The following is a 21,464-nucleotide window of genomic DNA, read 5'->3' on the forward strand; positions in this document are numbered from 1 at the left end:
TATCAGTATAATGTAAGAAGCGAAGTATTGCCTCATTTATTTATTTTTTTAGGTTACAGTTCAGTTCTGAAGTTGCTTTGATGGACCTATATATTAGAAACCCCTATCAAACACCCCATTTTAGAAACTAGACCCCTCAAAGTATTCACAACAGCATTTAGAAAGTTTATGAACCCTTTAGGTGTTTCACAGGAATTTAGAGCAAAGTAGAGATGAAATGTAAAAAAATTTTTGGTCAGAAAATCCTCTTTATACCATTTTTTTTATAACACAAAAGGTTTTACCAGAGAAACGCAACTCAATACTTATTACCCAGATTCTGCAGTTTTGAGAAATATCCCACATGTGGCCCTAGTAATGGACTGAAGCACCGGCGACTGAAGCACCGGCCTCCGAAGCAAAGGAGCTCCTAGTGGATTATGAGGCCTCCTTTTTATTAGGCACCATGTCCGGTTTGAAGAGGTCTTGTGGTGCCAAAACAGTGGAAAACCCCCAAAAGTGACCCCATTTTGAAAACTAGACCCCTTGAGGAATTCATTGCAGTTTTCATGGGGTGCATGCGGCTTTTTGATCAGTTTTTATTCTATTTTTAGGTGGTGTGGTGACTAAAAAACAGCAATTCTACTATTGTTTTTTTTCATCTATTTTTTTTTACAGCGTTCACCGTGCGCTATAAGTGACACATTCACTTTATTCTGCGGGGCGATACGATTACGGCGATAACAGATGTTTATAGTTTGTTTTTTTATGTCTTATGGCGTTTGCACAATAAAATACGTTTTGTAAACAATCATTCACTTTTTGTGTTACCTTATTCTAAGATCCATAACGGTTTTATTTTTCCATCAATAAAGCCGTGCGAGGACTTATTTTTTGCGTAACGAACTGTAGTTTCGATCAGTACCATTTTTAGGTACATGCGACTTTTTGATCTCTTTTTATTCCATTTTTTGGGAGGTGAAGTGACCAAAGAATTGTGATTGTGGTACGGTTTATTATTTTCTTTTACGGCGTTCACCGCGCGGGATAAATAACGAAATAATTTTGTAGTTCAGGCCGTTACGGACGCGGCGATACCAATTATGTATAGTTTATTTGTTTTGTTTATATATTTTTATTAATAATAAAGGACTGATAAGGGAAAAGGGGGGATTTTTACTTTTAATACTTTTAAAACTTTTATTTTCTTATTTTTACACTTTTTTTTTTTTTGTACTTTTTTTTTAACTTTATTACTTTGTCCCATTAGGGGACTTGAGGGCAGGAGGCCCTAATCGCTATTGTAATACACTGCACTACATGCGTAGTGCAGTGTATTAGAACTGTCAGCTACTCACTGACAGCAAGCATAGTGGGTCCTGACTTCGTCAGGACCCACTAGGCTTCAGTCGATGGCAGAGCCGGACGCCATTGTTTTGTGTCCGGTTGCCATAGCCACCATCGCCAGCCGCTATCGCGTAGCAGGCTGGCGATTGTAGCTTAACCCCTAAAAAGCCTTGAGCACTATTGAACACTGCTTTTAAGGGGTTAATCACCGGGGACACAGCGATCGTTTCCCGCTGTAGGAGCTGTGACAGCTGCTGTACGAGACAGCAGCTGTCACAGCTCCTGCATGTGTCGGGAGGACGGCCGAAATGGCCGTTATCCCCGCGATGTAATAATCCGTCGCTGAGCGCTAACGATACAGTTAGCGCGACGGATTATTACGTCGCTGAGCGCGAAGGGGTTAAAGCAAAGTAGAGGTGAAATTTACAAATTTCATATTTTTTTTGCAGAAATACATTTTCAATCCAATTTTTTTTTTTTTTTATACAACGCAGAAGGTTTTACCAGAGAAATGCAACTCACTATTGCCCAGGTTCTGCAGTTTTAGGAAATATCCCACATGTGTCCGTAGCGTGCTACTGGAATGAAGCATCGGCCTCAGAAGCAAAGGAGCACCTAGAGGATTTTGGGGCCTTATTTTTATTGCAATATATTTTTGTCACCATGTCAGGTTTGAAGGGCTCTTGTGGTGCCAGAACAGTGAAAATCCCCCAAAAGTGACCCCATTTGGTAAACTACACACCTCAAGGAAATTATCTAGAGGTATAGTAAGAATTTTGACCCCACAGGTTTTTTACAAAAATTATTGGAAGTGGGACGTGAAAATTAAAATCTACGTTATTTTCAAAGAAAATGTAGGTTTAGCTTTATTTTCAAAGAAAATGTAGGTTTAGCGTTCTCTTCAAAGAAAATGTAGGTTTAGCGTCGTTTTTGTTTTTTTTTACATTTATTTTTATTTTTTTCTCATTTCCACAAGGACTAAAAGGAGAAAAAGCGCTGCAATATTTGTAAAGCAATTTCTCCCGAGTAAAACAATACCCCACATGTGGTAATAAATGGCTGGTTGCACACACTGCAGGGCTTAGAAGGGAAAGAGCGCTATTTGGCTTTTGGAGATCATTTAGCAGGAATGGTTTGCGGAGGCCATGTCACATTTGCAAAGCCCCTGAGGGGGCAAAACAGTGGAAAGCCCTCACAAGTGACCCCATTTTGGAAACTACACCCATTGAGGGAATTTTCTAGGGGCATAGTGAGCGTTCTGACCACACAGGTTTTTTGCAGAAATTATTGGAAGTAGGCCCTGAAAATAAACATCTACATTTTTTTTTTGAAAGAAAATATAGGTTTAGCAAATTTTTTCAAATTTTCACAAGGACAGAAGGAGAAAAAGCACCGCAAAATTTGTAAAGAAATTTCTCCCGAGTAAAACAATACCCCACATGTGGTAATAAACGGCTGTTTGGACACACGGCAGGGCTTTGAAGGGAAAGAGCGCTATTTGGATTTGGAGATCATTTAGCAGGAATGGTTTGCCGAGGCCATGTCACATTTGCAAAGCCCTTGAGGGGACAAAACAGTGAAAACGCCCAAGAAGTGACTCCATTTAGGAAACTACACCTCTTGAGGAATTCAACTAGGGGTGTAGTAAGCATTTTGACCCCACAGATGTTTCATAGAATTTATTAGAATTGGGCAGTGAAAATAAAAACAATTCTTTTTCTTCAATAAGACGTAGCCTTAGCGCAAAATTTTTCATTTTCTCGACAAATAAAGGAAACAAAGAACCCAACATTTGTAAAACAATTTCTCCCGAGTACGGCAATACCCCATATGTGGTCATAAACTGCTGTTGGGGTACACAGCAGGGCTCAGAAGGGAAGGAGCGCTATTTGGAGTGCAGATGTTGCTTGATTGGTTTCTGGGCGCCTGTGGGCCCAAAACAGTGGAAACCACCCCTCAATGCATTTTACCTAGGGGTATAGTAAGCATTTTAACCCTGCAGGTGTTTTGTAGAAATTAGTCTGCACTCGCTGTTGCAGAGTGAAAATGTTGTTTTTTTTCCATAGATATGCGGATATGTGGTGCCCAGCTTGTGCCACCATAACAAGACATCTCTCTAATTATTATGCGGTTGTTCACGGATTTAGAAACACCCTACATGGAGCACTAATCTTTTGCCTGGACATTCGACCATGAGCGTGCCATGTAAAATTGAGGCCTATTTTGGCGATTTACAAAGTATTGGTTCACAACTACAGAGGCTCAGATGTGAAATAATAAAAAGAAACCCCTGAGAAGTGACTCCATTTGGAAACTACACCCCTCAAGGCATTTAAGGGGTGTAGTGAGAATTTTCACCCCACAGGTCTTTTCCATAAATGATTGCACTGCGGATGGCGCAAATTAAAAATGTATATTTTTTCCGTAGATATGCCATTTCAGTGCCAAATATGTCATGCCCAGCTTATGACGCTGGAGACACACATCCCAAAAATTGTTAAAAAGGTTCTCTCGGGTATGACGATGCCATATATGCAGAAGGAAACTGCTGTTTAGGCACATTGTACTTTTCAGAGAGGAGGGAGCGCCATTTGGCTTTTGGAGAGCGGATTTTGCTTGGTAGTAGTTTTGAGTATTACTGGTGTTTCCATTAATAATGTGGGGGTACATGTAAGCTGGGCAGAGTACATCAGGGGCATAGTCAGGTGGCATAGTAATAGGGTAAAAAAACAATAAAATGATAGCACTGATATATGGCGTCCTTTCTTATCCCCCTTTTGGTCCACACTCCGCACCTTTGCAGTTTGGGGAATCTTGCTGGGAAAGTGTTGTCCTGGTATAATACGGGCACCCTCGCTTCTAGCAGATATGTTTGAGTCCTCCCCTTCCTGGTTCCCTAATTTTAGGTCCTTGATATATTGCCTCTTGAAACAGAAGCAATGTTCCCTTCGGGCCGGCACAACTGCATATTTTTTATTTCCTGACTTATTGGAGCCTTAACTCATTTTATTTTTTTCATAGACTTAGTGGTATGAGGGCTTTTTTTTTGCGGGACGATCTGTAGTTATTATTGGTAACATTTTGGGGTACATGTGACTTTTTGATCACCTTTTTATCCTATTTTTTGGGAGGCCAGGTAAACAAAAAAAACGCAATTCTGACATCGTTTTTTTAAATTATTTTTTATTTTTATACAGCCTTCACCACGCGTTATAAATTACATGTTAACTTTATTCTGCGGGTCAGTACGATTCCGGCGATACCGAATTTATGGCACTTTTTTTGTGTTTTACAACTTTTTGCACAATAAAATTACTTTTGTAAAAAGAATGTATTTTTTTTTGTCGTCAAGTTGTGAGAATCATAACTTAACTTTTTTTGTCGCCGGAGCTATATGAGGGCTTGTTTTTTGCGAGACGAGCAATAGTTTTTATAGGTACCATTTTTGGATACGTGCGACTTTTTGATCACTTTTTATTCCAATATTTGTAGGGCAAAGTGACCATAAAACAAACTCTGGTATAGTTTTTGTTTTTTTTACGTTTTTGTTTTTTTTACGCTGTTCACCGCGTGCAATAAATATAATATTTTGATACCTCAGGTCGTTACGGTCGTGGCGATACCAAATACGTATGGTTTATTATTTTTCAATAATAAAGGACTTGATAAGAGAGGGCGATTGTGTTTTATTTTATTACTTGAAACTTTTATTGGTTTCACTTTTGTTTTTGTTTTTTTGTTTTTTTATTCTTACACTTTTTCTCAAGTCCCACTTGGGGACTTGATGGTCCAACTGTCAGATTTATTTTTTTCTAATACAATGCACTACCTACGTAGTGCAATGTATTAGATCTGTCAGTTATTCACTGACAGCAAGCCTAATCGGCTTCCGTAATGGCAGAGCAGGAAGCCATTGGGTCTCCTGTTGCCATAGCAGCAGTCACCAGTTCTGATTGCCTGTCAGGGCTGGCGATCTGCTAGCAACCGCTAAGATGTAGCAATCTCTTTCGATTGCTGCATCGAAGGGGTTAATGGCAGGGATCGGAGCTAGCTCCGGTTCCTGCCATTACAGGTGGATGTCAGCTGTAACATACAGCTAACTTCCACCGCTGATGACGCCGGATCAGCTCCTGAGCCGGCGCTACCTTGTCGGTGGCTACAGAAGCCGATCAGGCTCAGCCGCCGGGCGGATCTTGACCGGCTTCCGTGCTAGGCAGACCGGGAGGCCAGTATTAGGCCTCCAGTTGCCATTGCAGCCACCGGAAACCCCGGCAATTTCATTGCTGGGGTTTCGATGAGCAGCAAACACCTTAAATGTAGCGATCACGTTTGAACGCTGCATTGAAGGGGTTAGTTTCGGGGATCGAAGCTAATTTCGGTCCCCGCCATTACAGCCGGATGTCAGCTGTAAGATACCGCTGAGATCCGGCGATGATGGCACCGACTCAGCTTCTGAGCCGGTGGCAAGCATTTTGTGTAAGTATATGACATTTTGCGGGAAGCACTGGCTTTCCATGTCGTATACTTACGACAAATGTCGGGAAGGGGTTAATTTAATGGCTCTGATGTTTGGTGTTTGTATTCCTGTCCTATGTCCCTCCACATCCCTTTTCCTCAGTGTCCATATCCCCATTTTGTAACACTTCCACCTCCATTCTATTCTCCTGCGTGGGGACTGGTTTTCTTTTTGTTTTTTTTTCTTTGATATGATTGTATATCCATTCTTTATCCTTATACCAATAAATACCTTTTGAAACTAAAAAAATCGCATGTACCCCAAAATGATACAAATAAAAACTACAGCTCATTCCATGAAAATCAAGCACTCCCACAGCTCGTCAACGGAAAAATCTAAAGTTTTTTTATGACTCTCTGAACGCGATAATGCAAAACGACGACCCAGACTAAGTTATATGTGCAGCAGTTCTTCACCTAAAACCCCACGTCATCTTTTGCTAGCCCACACTGGTAGACCCTGTAAATGCAGCGGAAACTATGACATTTTGGGGTCTGTTCTACATATAGGGCTAGTGAAGAAGTCAAAGATTAGGCAATGCTGGAGTGTGGATATTTTGTACAATACCACGGACACCCTTTAGAAGTGCGACTCCTGTACCCAAAAATATGGCCTGTGCGTAAAGGATTGGGTCAAAGCGTACGTCACTATCCATGGATAATTAATTTTATTCATTTACCCCATTATTACATCCTATTATGACCTGATGCGCTCCGCCCAGCTTGCGTATACCCTGATGCACTCCGCCCAGCTTGCGTATACCCTGATGCACTCCGCCCAGATTACATATTCCCCTACATTATAAGCTGAAATACCAGTAAAACTCCAAGCAAAATCTGCGCTCCAAATGGTGGTACTTCTGAGTCTGCTGTTTGGGCACACGGTCAGTTTATGACCACATATGGGGTATTCCTGTACTCTGGAGAACTCGCTTAACAATTTATGGGGTGTGTGTCTAAAGTGGCACAATCCTAGCACAATACATTGGGCACTGAATTAGCATATCTGTGGAAAATGGCAATTTTCAATCTGCAACATCTACTGTGTACGAATTTCTGCAAAACCTTTGTGGTCAAAATGCTCACTACACTTCTAGATTAATTCCTGGAGGGGTGTAGTTTCCTAAATGGGGTCACTTCTCGGGTTTTCACTCTACTGGTACCTCAACGCAATGCAACATGGCGCCAAAAAACAATTTTGTAAAATCTCCACTTCAAAAACTAAATTGCGCTTTTTCCCTTTTAGACCCTTGCTGTATGTCCAAATAGCCGTTTACATATGGGGTATTTCCCTACTCAGGAGAAATTGTTTAACAAATTTTGTGGTGTCTTTTCTCCTGTATTTCTTGTGGAAATGAAAAATTATGAGCTAAGTGCACATGTTATTGTGAAAACGTATTTTCATTTTCACGGCCCAATTTTAATACAATCTATAAAAAGAAAAAACTGGGGGATCAAAACGCTCACTACACCTCTAATTTAATTCTTTGAGGAGTATAGTGTCAAAAATGGGATCACACCTGGGGAATTTCTACTGTACAGGGCCTCTGGAAATGCGACATTGCCCCCAGAAACCAATTCAGCAAAATCTGAGCTGTAAAATCCAAATGAGCCCTGCCGTGAATCCAAACAGCAATTTATTACCACATATGGAGTATTGCTGTAATCAGGAGAAATTGCTTTACTAATGTTGTGGTGCTTTTTCTCCTTTTTTTATTCCTTGCAAAAATTCTACGTTTTTCCAGGAAATAAAGATTTTCATTTTCAAACAAAGGCCGGATTCACACGAGCGTGTGCGTTTTGCGCGTGCAAAAAACGTGGTGTTTTGCGCGTGCAAAAGGTCCATAACCGCTCCGTGTGTCAGCAGCATATGATGCATGGCTGTGTGATTTTCGCGCAGCCGCCATCATTATGACACTCTGTTTTTATGTTTGTAAACGGCCCCATTGACTAACATAGGTCCATGCGAGGCACGTGAAAATCACGCGCGTTGCACGGACATAGTATACGTTTGTCTGAATAAGCCCTTATTCAAATAAATTTAGCAAAAAACCTGAGGTCAAAATGCTAACTATACCCATAGATAAATTCCCTGAGGGGTGTAGTTTCAAAATTGGGGTCACTTTTGGGATTGTTTTCACGGTTTTGGCACCACAAGACCTCTTTAAGCCTGACATGGTGCCTAAAATATTTTCTAAAAAAAAGAATCTGTCCCTGAAAATATAGACTTTTGAAATTTTCTTAGAACTTAAGCATAAAAATAAAAGGACGTTCAAAAAAGGATGCAAACATAAAGTAGACATATGGGCAATGTTAATTAGTAACGATTTTGTTCGGTATTACTATCTGTTTTCCAAACCGATACATTTTAATATGAGAAAAATCATAATTTCTTCAAATTTTCTCAACATTTTGGTGTTTTTCACAAATAAGCAATGAATTTATCGACCCAAATTTTCCACTAACATAAAGTGCAATATGTCACGAGAAAACATTCTCCGAATCGCTTGGATAGGTAAAAGCATTCCAAAGTTACTACCACAAAGTGACACGTTGGATTTGAAAAAATGGGGCTGGTCCTGAAGGCCAAAATGAGTTTGGTCCTGAAGGGGTTAATGTCAGGCACATGTTATGAATTTTGGACCTCCATGTGCCTCATATTAATAACAATTAACCCCATCATGTATCTCACACATTAACCCAATGTTGTCCATTATGACTGCGCGAGGTACTTGATGGGATCTCTTACTATAATGGGCAACATTGGGTTAATCTGTTAGGGAAATGACGGGATTAATTACTGTTAGGGCCTATTCACATGGCTGTGTGTGGTCCGTGATAACTGATGCTAGGAGCCCGGCTTCTTAAACGGTGTGATTAAGCCGTAATAGTAATTAACCCCATAATTTCCCTCACAGATAAACCCAATGTTGCCCATTAAAATCATTATAGTAAGTGATCCCATCAAGTACCTCGCTCAGTCTTAATGGGCAACATTGGTTTAATGTGAGGTACATGATGGGGTTAATTACTATTAATGTGAGGCACATGGAGGTTCAAAAGTGATAAAACCACGTGCCTCACAACACAAAACGGAAGGACATTTTTGTGGGTTTTTTATTGTTGGTAAAGTATCATTTTGGGATCCAGTATCACAATACTATAAGTATCGGTATCGAAGTCCAAATTCTCGTATCGTGACAACCCTACCGAATAGAATTGTTTGGATAGGTAAAAGCATTCCAAAGTTATTACCACATAAACAACAAATTTGAGATTGTTTTCTCGTGTACTCTGAATTGCGGTGTCCCGGTACCATCTCCCAGCTGCTGTATGTAAGTTGTCCAGTGGCTGAGGAGTACTCTCTATGTAATCCCTGTGTATTTGTTGGGTATCGTGCGTTCCAAGTGTGTAATAATATGATTTTCCTTTTATCTGCTGCAAAACTCATGTATCCCCTAAATGTGATGTGCAAGCGTTAAAATATTCTCACTTTGTAAAGGCGTAAAATACATGGTCACATGCTACTTACCTCAGGCTTCTACTTGAAGCCAATCCGCTAGCTCTGTGGGAGGAGTTAGATGTTCCACCCTCTCTCCCCTGATGGCAGAAACCATGTTTGAAGAGAGGTGTGCTAGCTCAGCCATAAGGTGAGACAGACATGCTGTCTGTTTATTCAGCCAACTTTAGCTTAGGCTAGAGTAGGCCACATATGTTCAGTTCCCTATCTAGAAGCAAGGTTCTAAGCCTGGCGCTGCCAGTGAACTCACCAGTATCCGCTTGCCCAAAACCTTCATCCGTTTCCAGCCTTGGAGTTTCCGCGGTGTTGCACGGTGCCATGAAGTAATACGACAAAACCAAATCTGTACCAGTCAACACCAGGAGGGCACTTTTTGCTAAGTTCTATGTGCCAGAGAAGATAACACTGTACAAGGGCTTCTCTGCAACGCGTTACGCCTTTAATGTATCCGCTAGCTTTGCGGCTATCATGTCGAGATCCATCGTGCCAGCGCCAAACCGTGAGTAAAAGCCTTTCAAGAAACCATCCACAGTAAGCCAAGCTGTGAAGTCCCTACCCTCGGTAGATTCCATAATATTGCACTGTGTCCGTCGCCCATAGCAACCGAGAGTTCTCCTCATCATCCTAGCCACTATTTAAGCTAGAGATAATTATACCATCTCGGGGGGAACTGTGACCAAGTATAATACACCTCAATGCAAGTCTGTGTACTACTACTCTTATCCTGCAAATTACTGTATTTATATGCCATTAATCTGCACAGACCTAATCAGTAAAGTTTACCATCTGGTTACCCCATTACAACTGAGTTGGTGTCTTTTTACTGCAGACTTGCACCTTGACAAAAGCTGTGTGGGTTCAGACGTAGAGACGCAGGGGTCGGCCACGCCACCCATGACATCAATGTGATATCTACAGGACCACAAGTCCCAGCCAGCCCTGCTGCCACTCATGCACCATCTGGTGTTCCTCTGCATACGGCAGAATGTATCGGCCACATTTTACCACTAACTTAGTGTTTATGGGTATGTTCACACTGCTTATTTTCAGCTGGTTTTCGGACCATAAACGCCCAGAAAAACTGCTAAAAATACTGAACACCTCCATACATCTGCCCCTTTGATTTCAATGGGAAAAAGGCGATTCGTTCCGACAAGGCATTTTTTTTTACTTTGCTGTTTTGTAAAAAGGGGGTGTAAAAAAACACCCCGTAAAAAGTGCATGTCGTTTCTGGAGCCGTTTTTCATTGTCTTAATAGAAAACCGGCTTCAAAAACGTCCGTAAAAAAAAGCATCCAAAAATGCTTGATACTTTAAAAACGGCTGAAAATCAGGGGCCGTTTACCCTTGAAAACAGCTCCGTATTTTACAGACTTTTTTTTTTTTTTGGTTTAGCGTGTGAACATGCCATAATTGTGAAAAAATGAAAATTTTGGCAAAAATTTGCATATTTTTAAATAAATCTGCTTGTAAGACAGACACAAGATAGTTGCTAATTAACCTTTTCCATAGGTCTGCTTTAGATTGGCATCAGTTTTTTGAACATCCTTTTCTTTTTCTAGGACGATACAAGTTTTAGAACTTTAGCAGAAATTTCTCACATTTTCAAGAATTTGAAAAGGCTATTTTTGCAGGGACCAGTTCAGTTGTGAAGTGGCTTTGAGGGGCCCATACAATACAAACCCCCATAAATCACCCCATTTTAAAAACTCCACCCCTCAAAGTATTCGGAACAGCATTTAGAAAGTTTCTTAAAGGGGTTGTCCGAGATAAATTTTTATTTAAAAGTTAAACACACAATACACACATTAAATATTCCCTAATATACTTACCTGTGCAATCTTGCTTCTGTTCTCCGTTCTGGCAGCTCTTTTCTTCCGATCACCTGTCTTCTGACGTCACGTTTTCTTCCTCCACTGTCGTGTCGTGTCCCGATCACATGGTCTCGCCCCAGCGAGACCTCGGATGGGACACGACACGTCACTGGAGACGTGTCGTTTCTGCGGGTGCCCGCCCAGCCTATGCAGCTTTTTTTCACTGAGCGCGCCTATGCGTGTTCACAGTGAAAAAAGTGAAGAGGGACGGCACCTGCGGGAATGTCGGGTCTCCGGCTGTCAGTGACTGCCGGGGACCCGGAGGAGAAGATAGAAGCAGCTTTCGCTGCTTCTGTCTTCTCCGATGTCTTTTTACACCGCGTTCAATGAACGCTGTGTATAGGAATAGAGACAGCAGCAGCGGCGCTGTCTCTATTCCTCCCGGTGATCATGTGACTGGTCACATGATCACCGGGTACCGTTAGTGGCAGACTGCTGCTGGGTCTAATCAGACCCAGCACAGCCCTATTAGTGACAATCGTCACTATGAGAGGGCTGATTTCCCCTGTAACTGGGGCTGCTGTGCAGCTCCAGTTACAGTGGAAAAGATGGTGTAAAAAAAAAAGAAAAAAAATATATAAAGTTCCCCAAAGGTCTTTTTTGACCTTTTGAGGGACAGACAATAATAATAAAAAAATAGTAAAGTACAAAAAAAAATTAAATAATAAATACACATAAAATACCCACCCCCAAAAAAATACCGTTCCCCCCCGCCAATCATTGTAACGCTAGCGCTGACCCAATTACCCTAATATAGACATGTAATATATAGAAATTTACGGTAGACAATGGCGATCACAAATAAAAGGTCTATTTTAGGGTAAAACTATGTTATTACCAAAAAAAATAGCTGAAACGTAAAAAAGCTTATTTTTTTACTATTATTTTCAAACTTTATGAAAAATTCTAAAATGGCAAAAAAGGTGTGTATAGAAAAAACGCCGCAATAATAACGTCGTTCGCGCAACAAATAAAAAAGTTATAGCCATTTAACTAACACGTGCTAAAAATGGCTAAACGGTGCCCCGTCCTGAACTAGATAAGATCTTCTGGGGTCCTGTATCTAAGCCTACATTGTTAGGCTTAGATACAGGGTCTAACAAACAGTGTCACACATGGAGCTTGTATCTAAGCCTAACACAATGTAGGCTTAGATACAGGACCCCAGATGACATTCTTTTTATTCCTGTATAAGGGTATGTTCACACGGCCTATTTACGGACGTAATTCGGGCGTATTAACCCCCGAATTACGTCCGAAATTACGGCTTGAAATCGTTGGCAAACATCTGCCCATTGAAAACAATGGGCAGACGTTTGTCTGTTCACACGAGGCGTATATTTACGCGTCGCTGTCAAAAGACGGCGCGTAAATAGACGCCCGCGCCAAAGAAGTGTCATGTCACTTCTTCAGACGTAAATGGAGCCGTTTTCCATGGACTACATGGAAAACCAGCTACAGTTACGTCCGTAATGGACGCGGCGTTCAAGCGCCTGCACATGCCGTTACGGCTGAAACGACAGGGCTGTTTTCTCCTGAAAACAGCCCCGTAATTTCGGCCGTTATGGACGCTGCCGTGTGAACATACCCTAAGATTAGTGTTTTGGGGCCCTGTATCTAAGCCTAACATGTGGTATTCTTAGATACATGGCCCATGTGTGACACTGTCTGCTTGGGTAATGTTACTAAGGCTACCTTGTGGTAGGCTTAGATACATGGTCTAACAGTATCACACATGAGCAGTGTATCTAAGCATCCCTCTTGTTTTTTACAGGTTGGGTCCTTGGTACTACATCAAGTTCAAGGACTACTTCAATGACACCTTTTTTATTTTTAATAAAATCGTTAACCAGTGTTGTGTGTGTTATTTTATTACAATATTTTTTCTATGTCCTTCTCATTTATTTAAAAATTTATTATTAGTTCATTATTAATGGCCACTGTCTAACAGCGTCCATTAGTAAGGCTTCATGCACACTAGCGTGTGTATTTTCCGCGCGTGAAAAACTTGCGTCAATCCCATCCGTGTGTTTGCGTTAGGGCGGATTAACACGAACGTGCTATACGTCCGTGCAACCCACGTGGTATTCACGCGGGTCGCACAGACCTATGCAAGTCTATGGGGCAGTGCAGACAGTCCGTGAATTTTACGCAGCGTGAGTCCGCTGCGTAAACTCGCGACATGTTCTATATTTCTGCGTTTTTCGAGCATCACGCACCCATTGAAGTCAATAGGTGCATGAAAATCAGGCGCATCCCATGGAAGCACTTCCGTGGGACGAGCATGATTCGCGCAACAGCAGTAAAATAATGAATGTAAACAGAAAAGCACCACGTGCTACAAACATCCAGAGTGACATAATGATGGCGGCTGCGCGAAAACCGCAGCCGCGCATCCGTATGAACATGACACGGAGCTGTCAAGTGCATTTTGCGCACGCAAAACGCCACCGTATTTGTGTGCGCAAAACGCACACGCTCGTTTAAATCCGCCCTTATGCATCAGTGTGCTTTTCGATTGTCATGTGTTATTCACGCACTCACAAAGCCAGCCCATATTTTTACCTTTTTTACAACAAATTGCTGTGTAAATCACGCACCAAACACGTGTGCGGTGCGTGGTTTTCACGCATGCATTGACTTCAATGTGAGTGTAGGTGCATGATAACGCACCAATAGGACATGCAGTATGTTTCACGCAGCGGACTCTCGCTGCGTGAAAAGTCACACATGTGTCAACGGCCCCATTGAAATAAATGGGTTGCGTGTGTTGTGCGTTTTTTCAAAGCACAGCACACAGACTTGATTCACGCTAGTGTAAATCGCGCATAAGGCCCCATTCACACCACGTCGAAACCACGCACAGCACACGCGACCCATTTATTTCAATGGGGCCGTTTTCACGCAGCGAGAGTCCGCTGCGTGAAACATACTGCATGTCCTCTATTGGTGCGTTATCATGCACCTACACTCAAGTAGATGCATGCGTGAAAACCATGCACCAAACAAGCGTGTTTGGTGCGTGATTTATGCTGCAATTTGTTGTAACAAGCATTAAAATCGAGCATTAAAACTGCCTTGCGGGAAAAAGAAGCGACATGCTCCATCTTTGGGTGTTTACGCCTCTGACCTCCCATTGACTTCAATGGGAGGCAGAGAAAGCGTATTTCGCGTTGTTTTATGCCTGCGGCGCTCAATTGCCGCGGGTGAAAAACGCCACGGAAAACCACGCAAAAAACGCAGCAAAAAAAGCCACAAACAATGCCGCAAAAAACAGACGCAAAAAAAAAACGCCGAAAAGGCTACGATAAATGCCACGAAAAACATCACAAATAAAGCCGCGAACAAAGAGGCAAAGAACGCCACGAAAAACGACAGGGAAAACGACACGAAAGACGCAATGAAAAACGCAGAAAAAAAACCGCAAAAAAAGACGCGAAAAACGACGCAAAAAAGGCTACGATAAACGCCACGGAAAAAGCTGCGAAAAACATAGCGGAAAAAGACGCGAGAAACGCCGCAAACAGAGGCAAAGAACGCAGCGAAAATCAACTGGGAAAACGGCACGAAAGACGCAACGAAAAACGCTGCAAAAATAGGCGCAAACAACGACGCAAAAAAAGAAATGATAAACGACGTGAAAAAGGCTACGATAAACGCAATGGAAAACACAGCAAAAAAAGACGCAAACAAACAAGCAAAAAACGGCAAGATAAACGAAGCGAAAAACGCCCCGAACAAAGCGGCAAACAAATATGCAAACAGCGCACAAAAAACGGGTAAAAACAACGCAAAAATCAACGTGCAGGGAGAGGTAAATCTGCCGCAAACTTCAAGACGGAATTTTGAGGCAGATATTCTTCCTGCAAAAAAACTCTGTGTGAACATGGCCTTAGTGGAGAGAGACATGAGATAGAAGAGGGTGGACGAGGGTTAGGGAGGGTGAGGGTGGACGAGGGTGAGGGGAGACACGAAGAGGTTTATAGACCTGAAAAGAGAAAGAAAACATAAATGTGAAAAACATAATGGGGAGGAGAACATTTGCTTATCATCCTTCAAGAATGTCAGCAAGGAGACAAGTCCAGTGAAGGTCAGCGGGGAGGAGCAGGGACAGCTCACGTGAACTCTTGGAAGGTACGTGCACGCTCATTGCAGCCTGCAATGAGCGTGCACGGGAAAAAAGTTTCATAACAAGGAAAGATCAACAAACCAGAGCTGAACTGCATGTAAACAAACCGTGCTAAATTCAAAGAAGAAATGTGCTAAGTAGAATTAAAAAAAAAAATAATGCTTTATTTAGGTTGTCTGTATAAGGGGTAATGTATGACAGAGTTTTTGAAAAAATGTTGGTATCTCGGACAACCCCTTTAACCCTTTAGGCAATTCACAGGAGGTAAAGCAATGTAGAGGTGAAATTTACAAATTTCATTTTTTTTCTGTAACACAGTAGGTTTTACCAGAGGAAAGCAACTCCATATGTGTTGCCCAGATTCTGCAGTTTTTATAAATATCCCGCATATGGCCCTAGTTTGTATTTTATTTTTGAAATTGTGTTTTAGCTAAAAAACAAAACAAACCAGTTCCACATGTTTGTAAAGCAACTTCTCCAGAGTACAGAAATACCTCGCATGTAGTCATAAACTGCGGTTTGGACACACAGCAGAGCTCAGAAGAGAAGGAGCTCGATTTTGCTTTTGGAGTGCAGATTTTGCTGCATTGGTTTCTGGTTGCTATGTCGCATTTGCAATGCCCCTGTGGGAAGAACACCGTGGAAAGCTCCCAGAAGTGACCTCCTTTTAGAAACTACTCTTCTCAAGATATTAACCTAGGGGTGTAGTGAGCATGTTAACCCTGCAGGTGTTTTACAGAAATTAGTGTGCGCTTGATGTCGCAGAGTGAAAATTGAAATTTTTCCATAGATATGCCAAATTATGTGGTGCCCAGCTTGTGCCACCATGAAAAGACGACTCTCTAAATTTTATGCGGTGTATCCTGGTTTTAGAAACACCCTACATGTGGCCCTAATCTTTTGCCTGGACATTCGACAGGGCTTTGGAATTCAAGAGTACCATGCAAAATTGGGGCCTAATTTGGCGATTTACAAAGTATTGGTTCACAATTGCAGGGCTCTGATGTGAACTAAGAAAAGAAACCCCTGAGAAGTGACCCTAGTTTAGAAACTACACCCTTCAAGGCAATTATTAAGGGGTGTATTGAGCATTTTCACCACAGGTCTTTTACATAAATGATTGCGCTGCGGATGGGGCAAAGTAAAAATTTAAATTTTTCCTTAGATATGCCATTTCAGTGGCAAATGTCATACCAAGCTTGTACCACTGGGGAGACACCCCAAAAATTGTTATATGGCATCCCCATACCTGGGAGAACCCTTTTTTGTGGAAGTGAAGGCAGCACCATTTGCTTTTGGAGCGTGGATTTTTGCACAGTAGTACTTTTTGTTTGGAGTTTTACTGATAAATAAGTTTATAATGTAGGTGCTTTATATAATCTGCGAGGTATAATAATGGGGTAAAAACAACAAAAAATCCATAGATGTGTGTGCTGCTGTGAAGCAATCCTTTATGCACAGGCCAGTGTCGCACTGATAAATGGTGTCGTCTTTGTGGTGTACACACTCCCAGCAAAATTCCCCAAACTGCAAAGGTGCAAAGTGTTGACCTGGTATAATACGGGTGCCCTCGCTTTCAGCAGATATGTTTTGGCACTACCCTTTCTTGTTCCCTAATTTTAAGGCTTTTTAAATCGTACCTTGAAACAGAAGAAATGTTCCCCTTGAGCCTGACTTATTGGAGCCTTAACTTGTTTTATTTTTTCATAGATGTAGTGGTATGAGGGCTGATTTTAGTTTTTGTTTGTTTTTGTTTTTTTGCGGCACGCGCTATAGTTTTTTATTTGTGCCGTTTTAGGGTTCGTGCCAAAATAGGATGAAAAGTGATAAAGGTCGCTAGGTGACCTAAAAACGCAATTCTGGCATAGTGTTTTTTTATATACAGCATTGGCCATGCGTTATAAATGACCTGTTAACTTTATTTTGCGGGTCAGTAGGATTCTGGTGATACCAAATTTATAGCACTTTTTTATGTTTTACAACTTTTTGCATAATAAAGTTACCTTTGTAAAAAAATAAAATTTCTGTCGCCATGTTGTGAGGAGCATAACGTTTTCATTTTTTAGTCGACCGCTGTATGAGGGCTTTTTTGTGGGACGGGTTGTAGTTTTTATAGGTACCATTCTTGGATACACTACCTTCTTGATCACTTTTTTTTTTATTCCAGTATTTAGAGGGCAAGATGACCAAAAAACAGCTACTCATTGTTGCCATTGTTCTTTAGTTTTTCTTTACAGCGTTCACCGCGTGGGATAAATAACATAACATATTTTTATAGTTCAGGCCATTACGGGTGCGGCGATACCAAAAATATCAAGTCCTTTTATTATTTACAAAAAATATATATAAGGGAAAAAGGGTGATTATTTTATTACTTGAAACTTTTTTTTTTTTTTTTTTTACACTTTTTATTTGTTTTGGTCCCTCTAGAGGACTTGAAGGTCCAACTGTCTGATTTTATGTTCCAATACATTGCACTACCTATGTAGTGCACTGTATTAGAAGTGTCAGTTATTCACTGACAGCAAGCAGATTAGGCTCTGCCCCCCAATTAGGTGGGGCCTAATTGACTTCCATAATTGGCAGACCTGGAGGCCATTGTTAGGCCTCCTGTTGGCCACCCCTGTGGTCGCATCACAGGGGCAAACCAATAAGATGCAGTTATTGCTTTTGATCGCTGCATCCAAGGGGTTAATGGCAGGGATCGGTCACATACAGCTGACACCCGGGGATGATGGCACAGAATCCGCTTCGGAGCTGGAAATTGCGGGAAGCACTTGCTTTCCATGACGTATAGTTACGACGAATGTCGGGAAGGGGTTAAAGGCTATGTACACCTTTTGAAAACCGGTGTTTGTATGGTGCAACTTTGTAATTAAAGAGGCTGTCACCAGATTTTGCAACCCCTATCTGCTATTGCAGTAGATAGGCGCTGCAATGTAGATTACAGTAATGTTTTTATTTTAAAAAAAACGAGCATTTTTGGCCAAGTTATGACCATTTTTGTATTTATGCAAACGAGGCTTGCAAAAGTCCAAGTGGGCGTGTATTATGTGCGTACATCGGGGCGTTTTTACTACTTTTACTAGCTGGGCGTTCTGACGAGAAGTATCATCCAAATTAGTAAAAACGCCTCGATGTACGCACATAATACACGCACAGTTGGACTTTTACTTTTCAACACGCCCACTTGAACTTTTGCAAGCCTCATTTGCATAAATACAAAAATGGTCATAACTTGGCCAAAAATGCTCGTTTTTTAAAAATAAAAACTTTACTGTAATCTACATTGCAGCACCTATCTGCTGCAATAGCAGATAGGGCTTGCAAAATCTGGTGACAGAGCCTCTAAGTATTTTTACTTTTTGAGATATAGCTGCTTTATATCCTGTACTGAGACCTGTATCCGTCAGGTCAGCTGGACTGACTGGTTCAGTGACAGCGGGTCCTGCGTGTCTCTGACCTGAAGGATTGAGCTGTTATCGATCACATCGAAGTTCATAACCTGCTATCACTGACCCGTTGACCTGATGGAAACGAGTCTCAGCGCGCGATACAGCTGCTCTGTATACAGGATATAAAGCATTAATATATCTCAAAGTAAAAATATTTTAATAAAATGTAATTACAAAGTAGCGCCAATCACACTGATATATATATATATACGTTTTTCAAAGCTTTGTAATAGCCTTTAAAAAAAGAACTTTCTGTCCTGACATACTTGTTTGCTTGTTCGTTATAAAGCTTCTGTTTTGTCTATGAGATAACCAAACTGGGCATCGTATGTCACAATTATCAGTGTACAAGCACTACAGGTACTGGTCGCATACCTTTTTGAAAAATAAATTTGTTATTTCACCAAGCCCAGTATGAACAATTTTACACACGTTTTCTACCTGTATTTTCCCTCAACAAATAATGAATCCATGATATATTGAAGTATTCTCACAATATACCTGTGAACTGCTACCATGACACTAGATTCCAAGAGTTGATTAGAATAAAAAAAAAGGTAGAAAAGGTTTTTTGTTTTTTTTTTAGAATTTATTTTTTTCTAAATCTAGAATCGTTTGAGTTACATTAATACAACAATATTTAAATTTTGTTGCCATTTTAATTTCATATTTAGATATAATAATTTTTTTAACACTTGTTTCTGCTTCTTTTTAGGACTTGACAAATGAAGTTCTTGCTGCACGTTTTTTGCTGTTGGTGATTTTTGGGTTCTGCTGTTGCCAACATGATGATTACGATGATGATTTTAGTCTAAAAAGCTTGCCAACTGTATAAAGTCTTCACTTTTTTTTTTTTAATCCACTTAATCTCCTCCTCCTCCTGTTGTAAATGTTGCTTCTAGCAACATACCTCTTAAGCTGATTTTCCTGTTATCTACTGTACGTGAGTTATTCGGCTGAACACCGCTTTACTTACATGTGTACATAGATGATAATGAAGGGAATCCTAACCTCCTTGGTCATTTAGAAGTGACTTGAGGACTTTGCACTTGGAGATTCTAATTATTGGAAGTATTAATGTCACACAACATATTGGGAAATATGTACAGATATTTTTGATGAAGTTATAATTTTTGAAAGTTAATTTAATCTCAATTATATTTGCTACAACTTTTTTTTTTTGTTTTTTTTTTTTTCTTCTAAAACATTTGTGCCTTTTTACATTCCAGAGGCGGTTTATATGTATGGCTCTTTCCTAATTTAATGTCTTGTTAAATCCTGTATCTCATAATTCGGGTGAAAAGCCTAAATGAATTACTGGTACCATGTATCACCAAGGGAGAATACAGTTCTTTAACATAAGGCTAATCACTGTTTGAAGTAGATATAAAGAAATAGTTTAACGGCGTATAACATTAATATATTTTATTTTTTATTATTTAAATGTGTTACTGTGCAGAGTCTGAGATCATGGTTGGATTGACTTGGTGTAAGCTAGATATTTGAAGCATATATCTAATGGCCAGAATGTTGTAACTTCTTTATACACATTGGATTTGCTATCATCAATAAGGCTCTGTGCACACAGCCACTGTGTTCCATCAGGGTTCTGGTGTTTTTCATGGCAAGAATAATGTAGTCTGCAGTGCTATTCTTGCCGTCAAAAACGCCTGTCAGGAACTATTTCAAAATGGGTCATACATGTCGCATCTCCATAGAACCCATGATGGTAATGTGAACAGAGCGTAACCCTTCCTTGTTCTGAATGATTTTCTACAAATGTACCAGACAGTTATGGAATTCATAATGTAAAAATCAAAACATGGTAATCTATCCCAGTAATGTATATTTTCAGTCCTAAGCTTCACTACAATTATTGACAGAGAATGTAGTAATTTATTGTAATGTAAAATATCATCAAACATAAGTGTCCGAATTTTGACGCACAAGCAATAGAAAGTGGAACATTTCATTTTGACAATTTCCAGCCAATTGACCATATAATGTAAAGATCCCCTGTTGTGTAAAATATGGTGGAGGGAACTTTTATAGTAGATTAATATTAGGTTATTTATCCCCTTATGAACTTGTAGAAATGTGAAGTCCTATTTGTAGGGCAATGTAATAGACGTTTTGAACACTAAACAAAGGCATGCTCTTGATCCAATTTACCTTATGTTGAACTGCATTTCCAGGAGGAAATTCCACAACGGTTGTCCATGTATTGCCACAAAAATAATAATGTTAGGGAAACTATATGCATTGTACATGATACAAATCCACTTTTTTAAACACAAAAGATCCCTCTTGACGACCATTTTCTTTCTATCCAGAGGGAAACACTAGCAATTGGTGATTGTTATATATTGTAATCTGATGCCAATAAATACTATTTTTAAGTGGTTTGTTTTATAGTGTTTCTATTTTTAATTTGGGGCTTAAACTGCATTGTGACCCTAGCCTCACATCTATTGCTTATCTGCCACTTAACGCTCTTACTTCATTTCACATGGTATAATGGTGTTTGAATGAGATAGTCAGACCCTAGGAGTAGTAGGGTGCAGTCACACATGGCGTATTTGCCTCTTATTTTAGCAGCGTAAAAATATGCTGAGAAATTTGACATTGTATTCCTATAGGAAAAAT

At 40.5% G+C, this 21,464-nt stretch overlaps 1 protein-coding gene across 4 annotated transcripts in view; it reads left to right on the forward strand.

Annotated features, from left to right (window-relative positions):
- The window catches only part of GK (glycerol kinase), a 75,618-nt gene extending 54,398 nt beyond the window's left edge, over window positions 1-21,220 (forward strand). For all 4 annotated transcript variants that reach the window (XM_075852724.1, XM_075852726.1, XM_075852725.1 and 1 more), the window contains one exon: window positions 19,534-21,220. In XM_075852724.1, coding sequence (XP_075708839.1) covers window positions 19,534-19,547 — 14 coding nt within the window. In that variant the 3' untranslated portion in view covers window positions 19,548-21,220. The remainder of the gene's footprint in view (window positions 1-19,533) is intronic.
- The last annotated feature ends 244 nt before the right edge of the window (window positions 21,221-21,464 follow it).

The sequence above is a fragment of the Rhinoderma darwinii genome, chromosome 2 (genome assembly GCF_050947455.1).
Source record: "Rhinoderma darwinii isolate aRhiDar2 chromosome 2, aRhiDar2.hap1, whole genome shotgun sequence".
NCBI classification, from domain to species: Eukaryota; Metazoa; Chordata; class Amphibia; order Anura; family Rhinodermatidae; genus Rhinoderma; species Rhinoderma darwinii.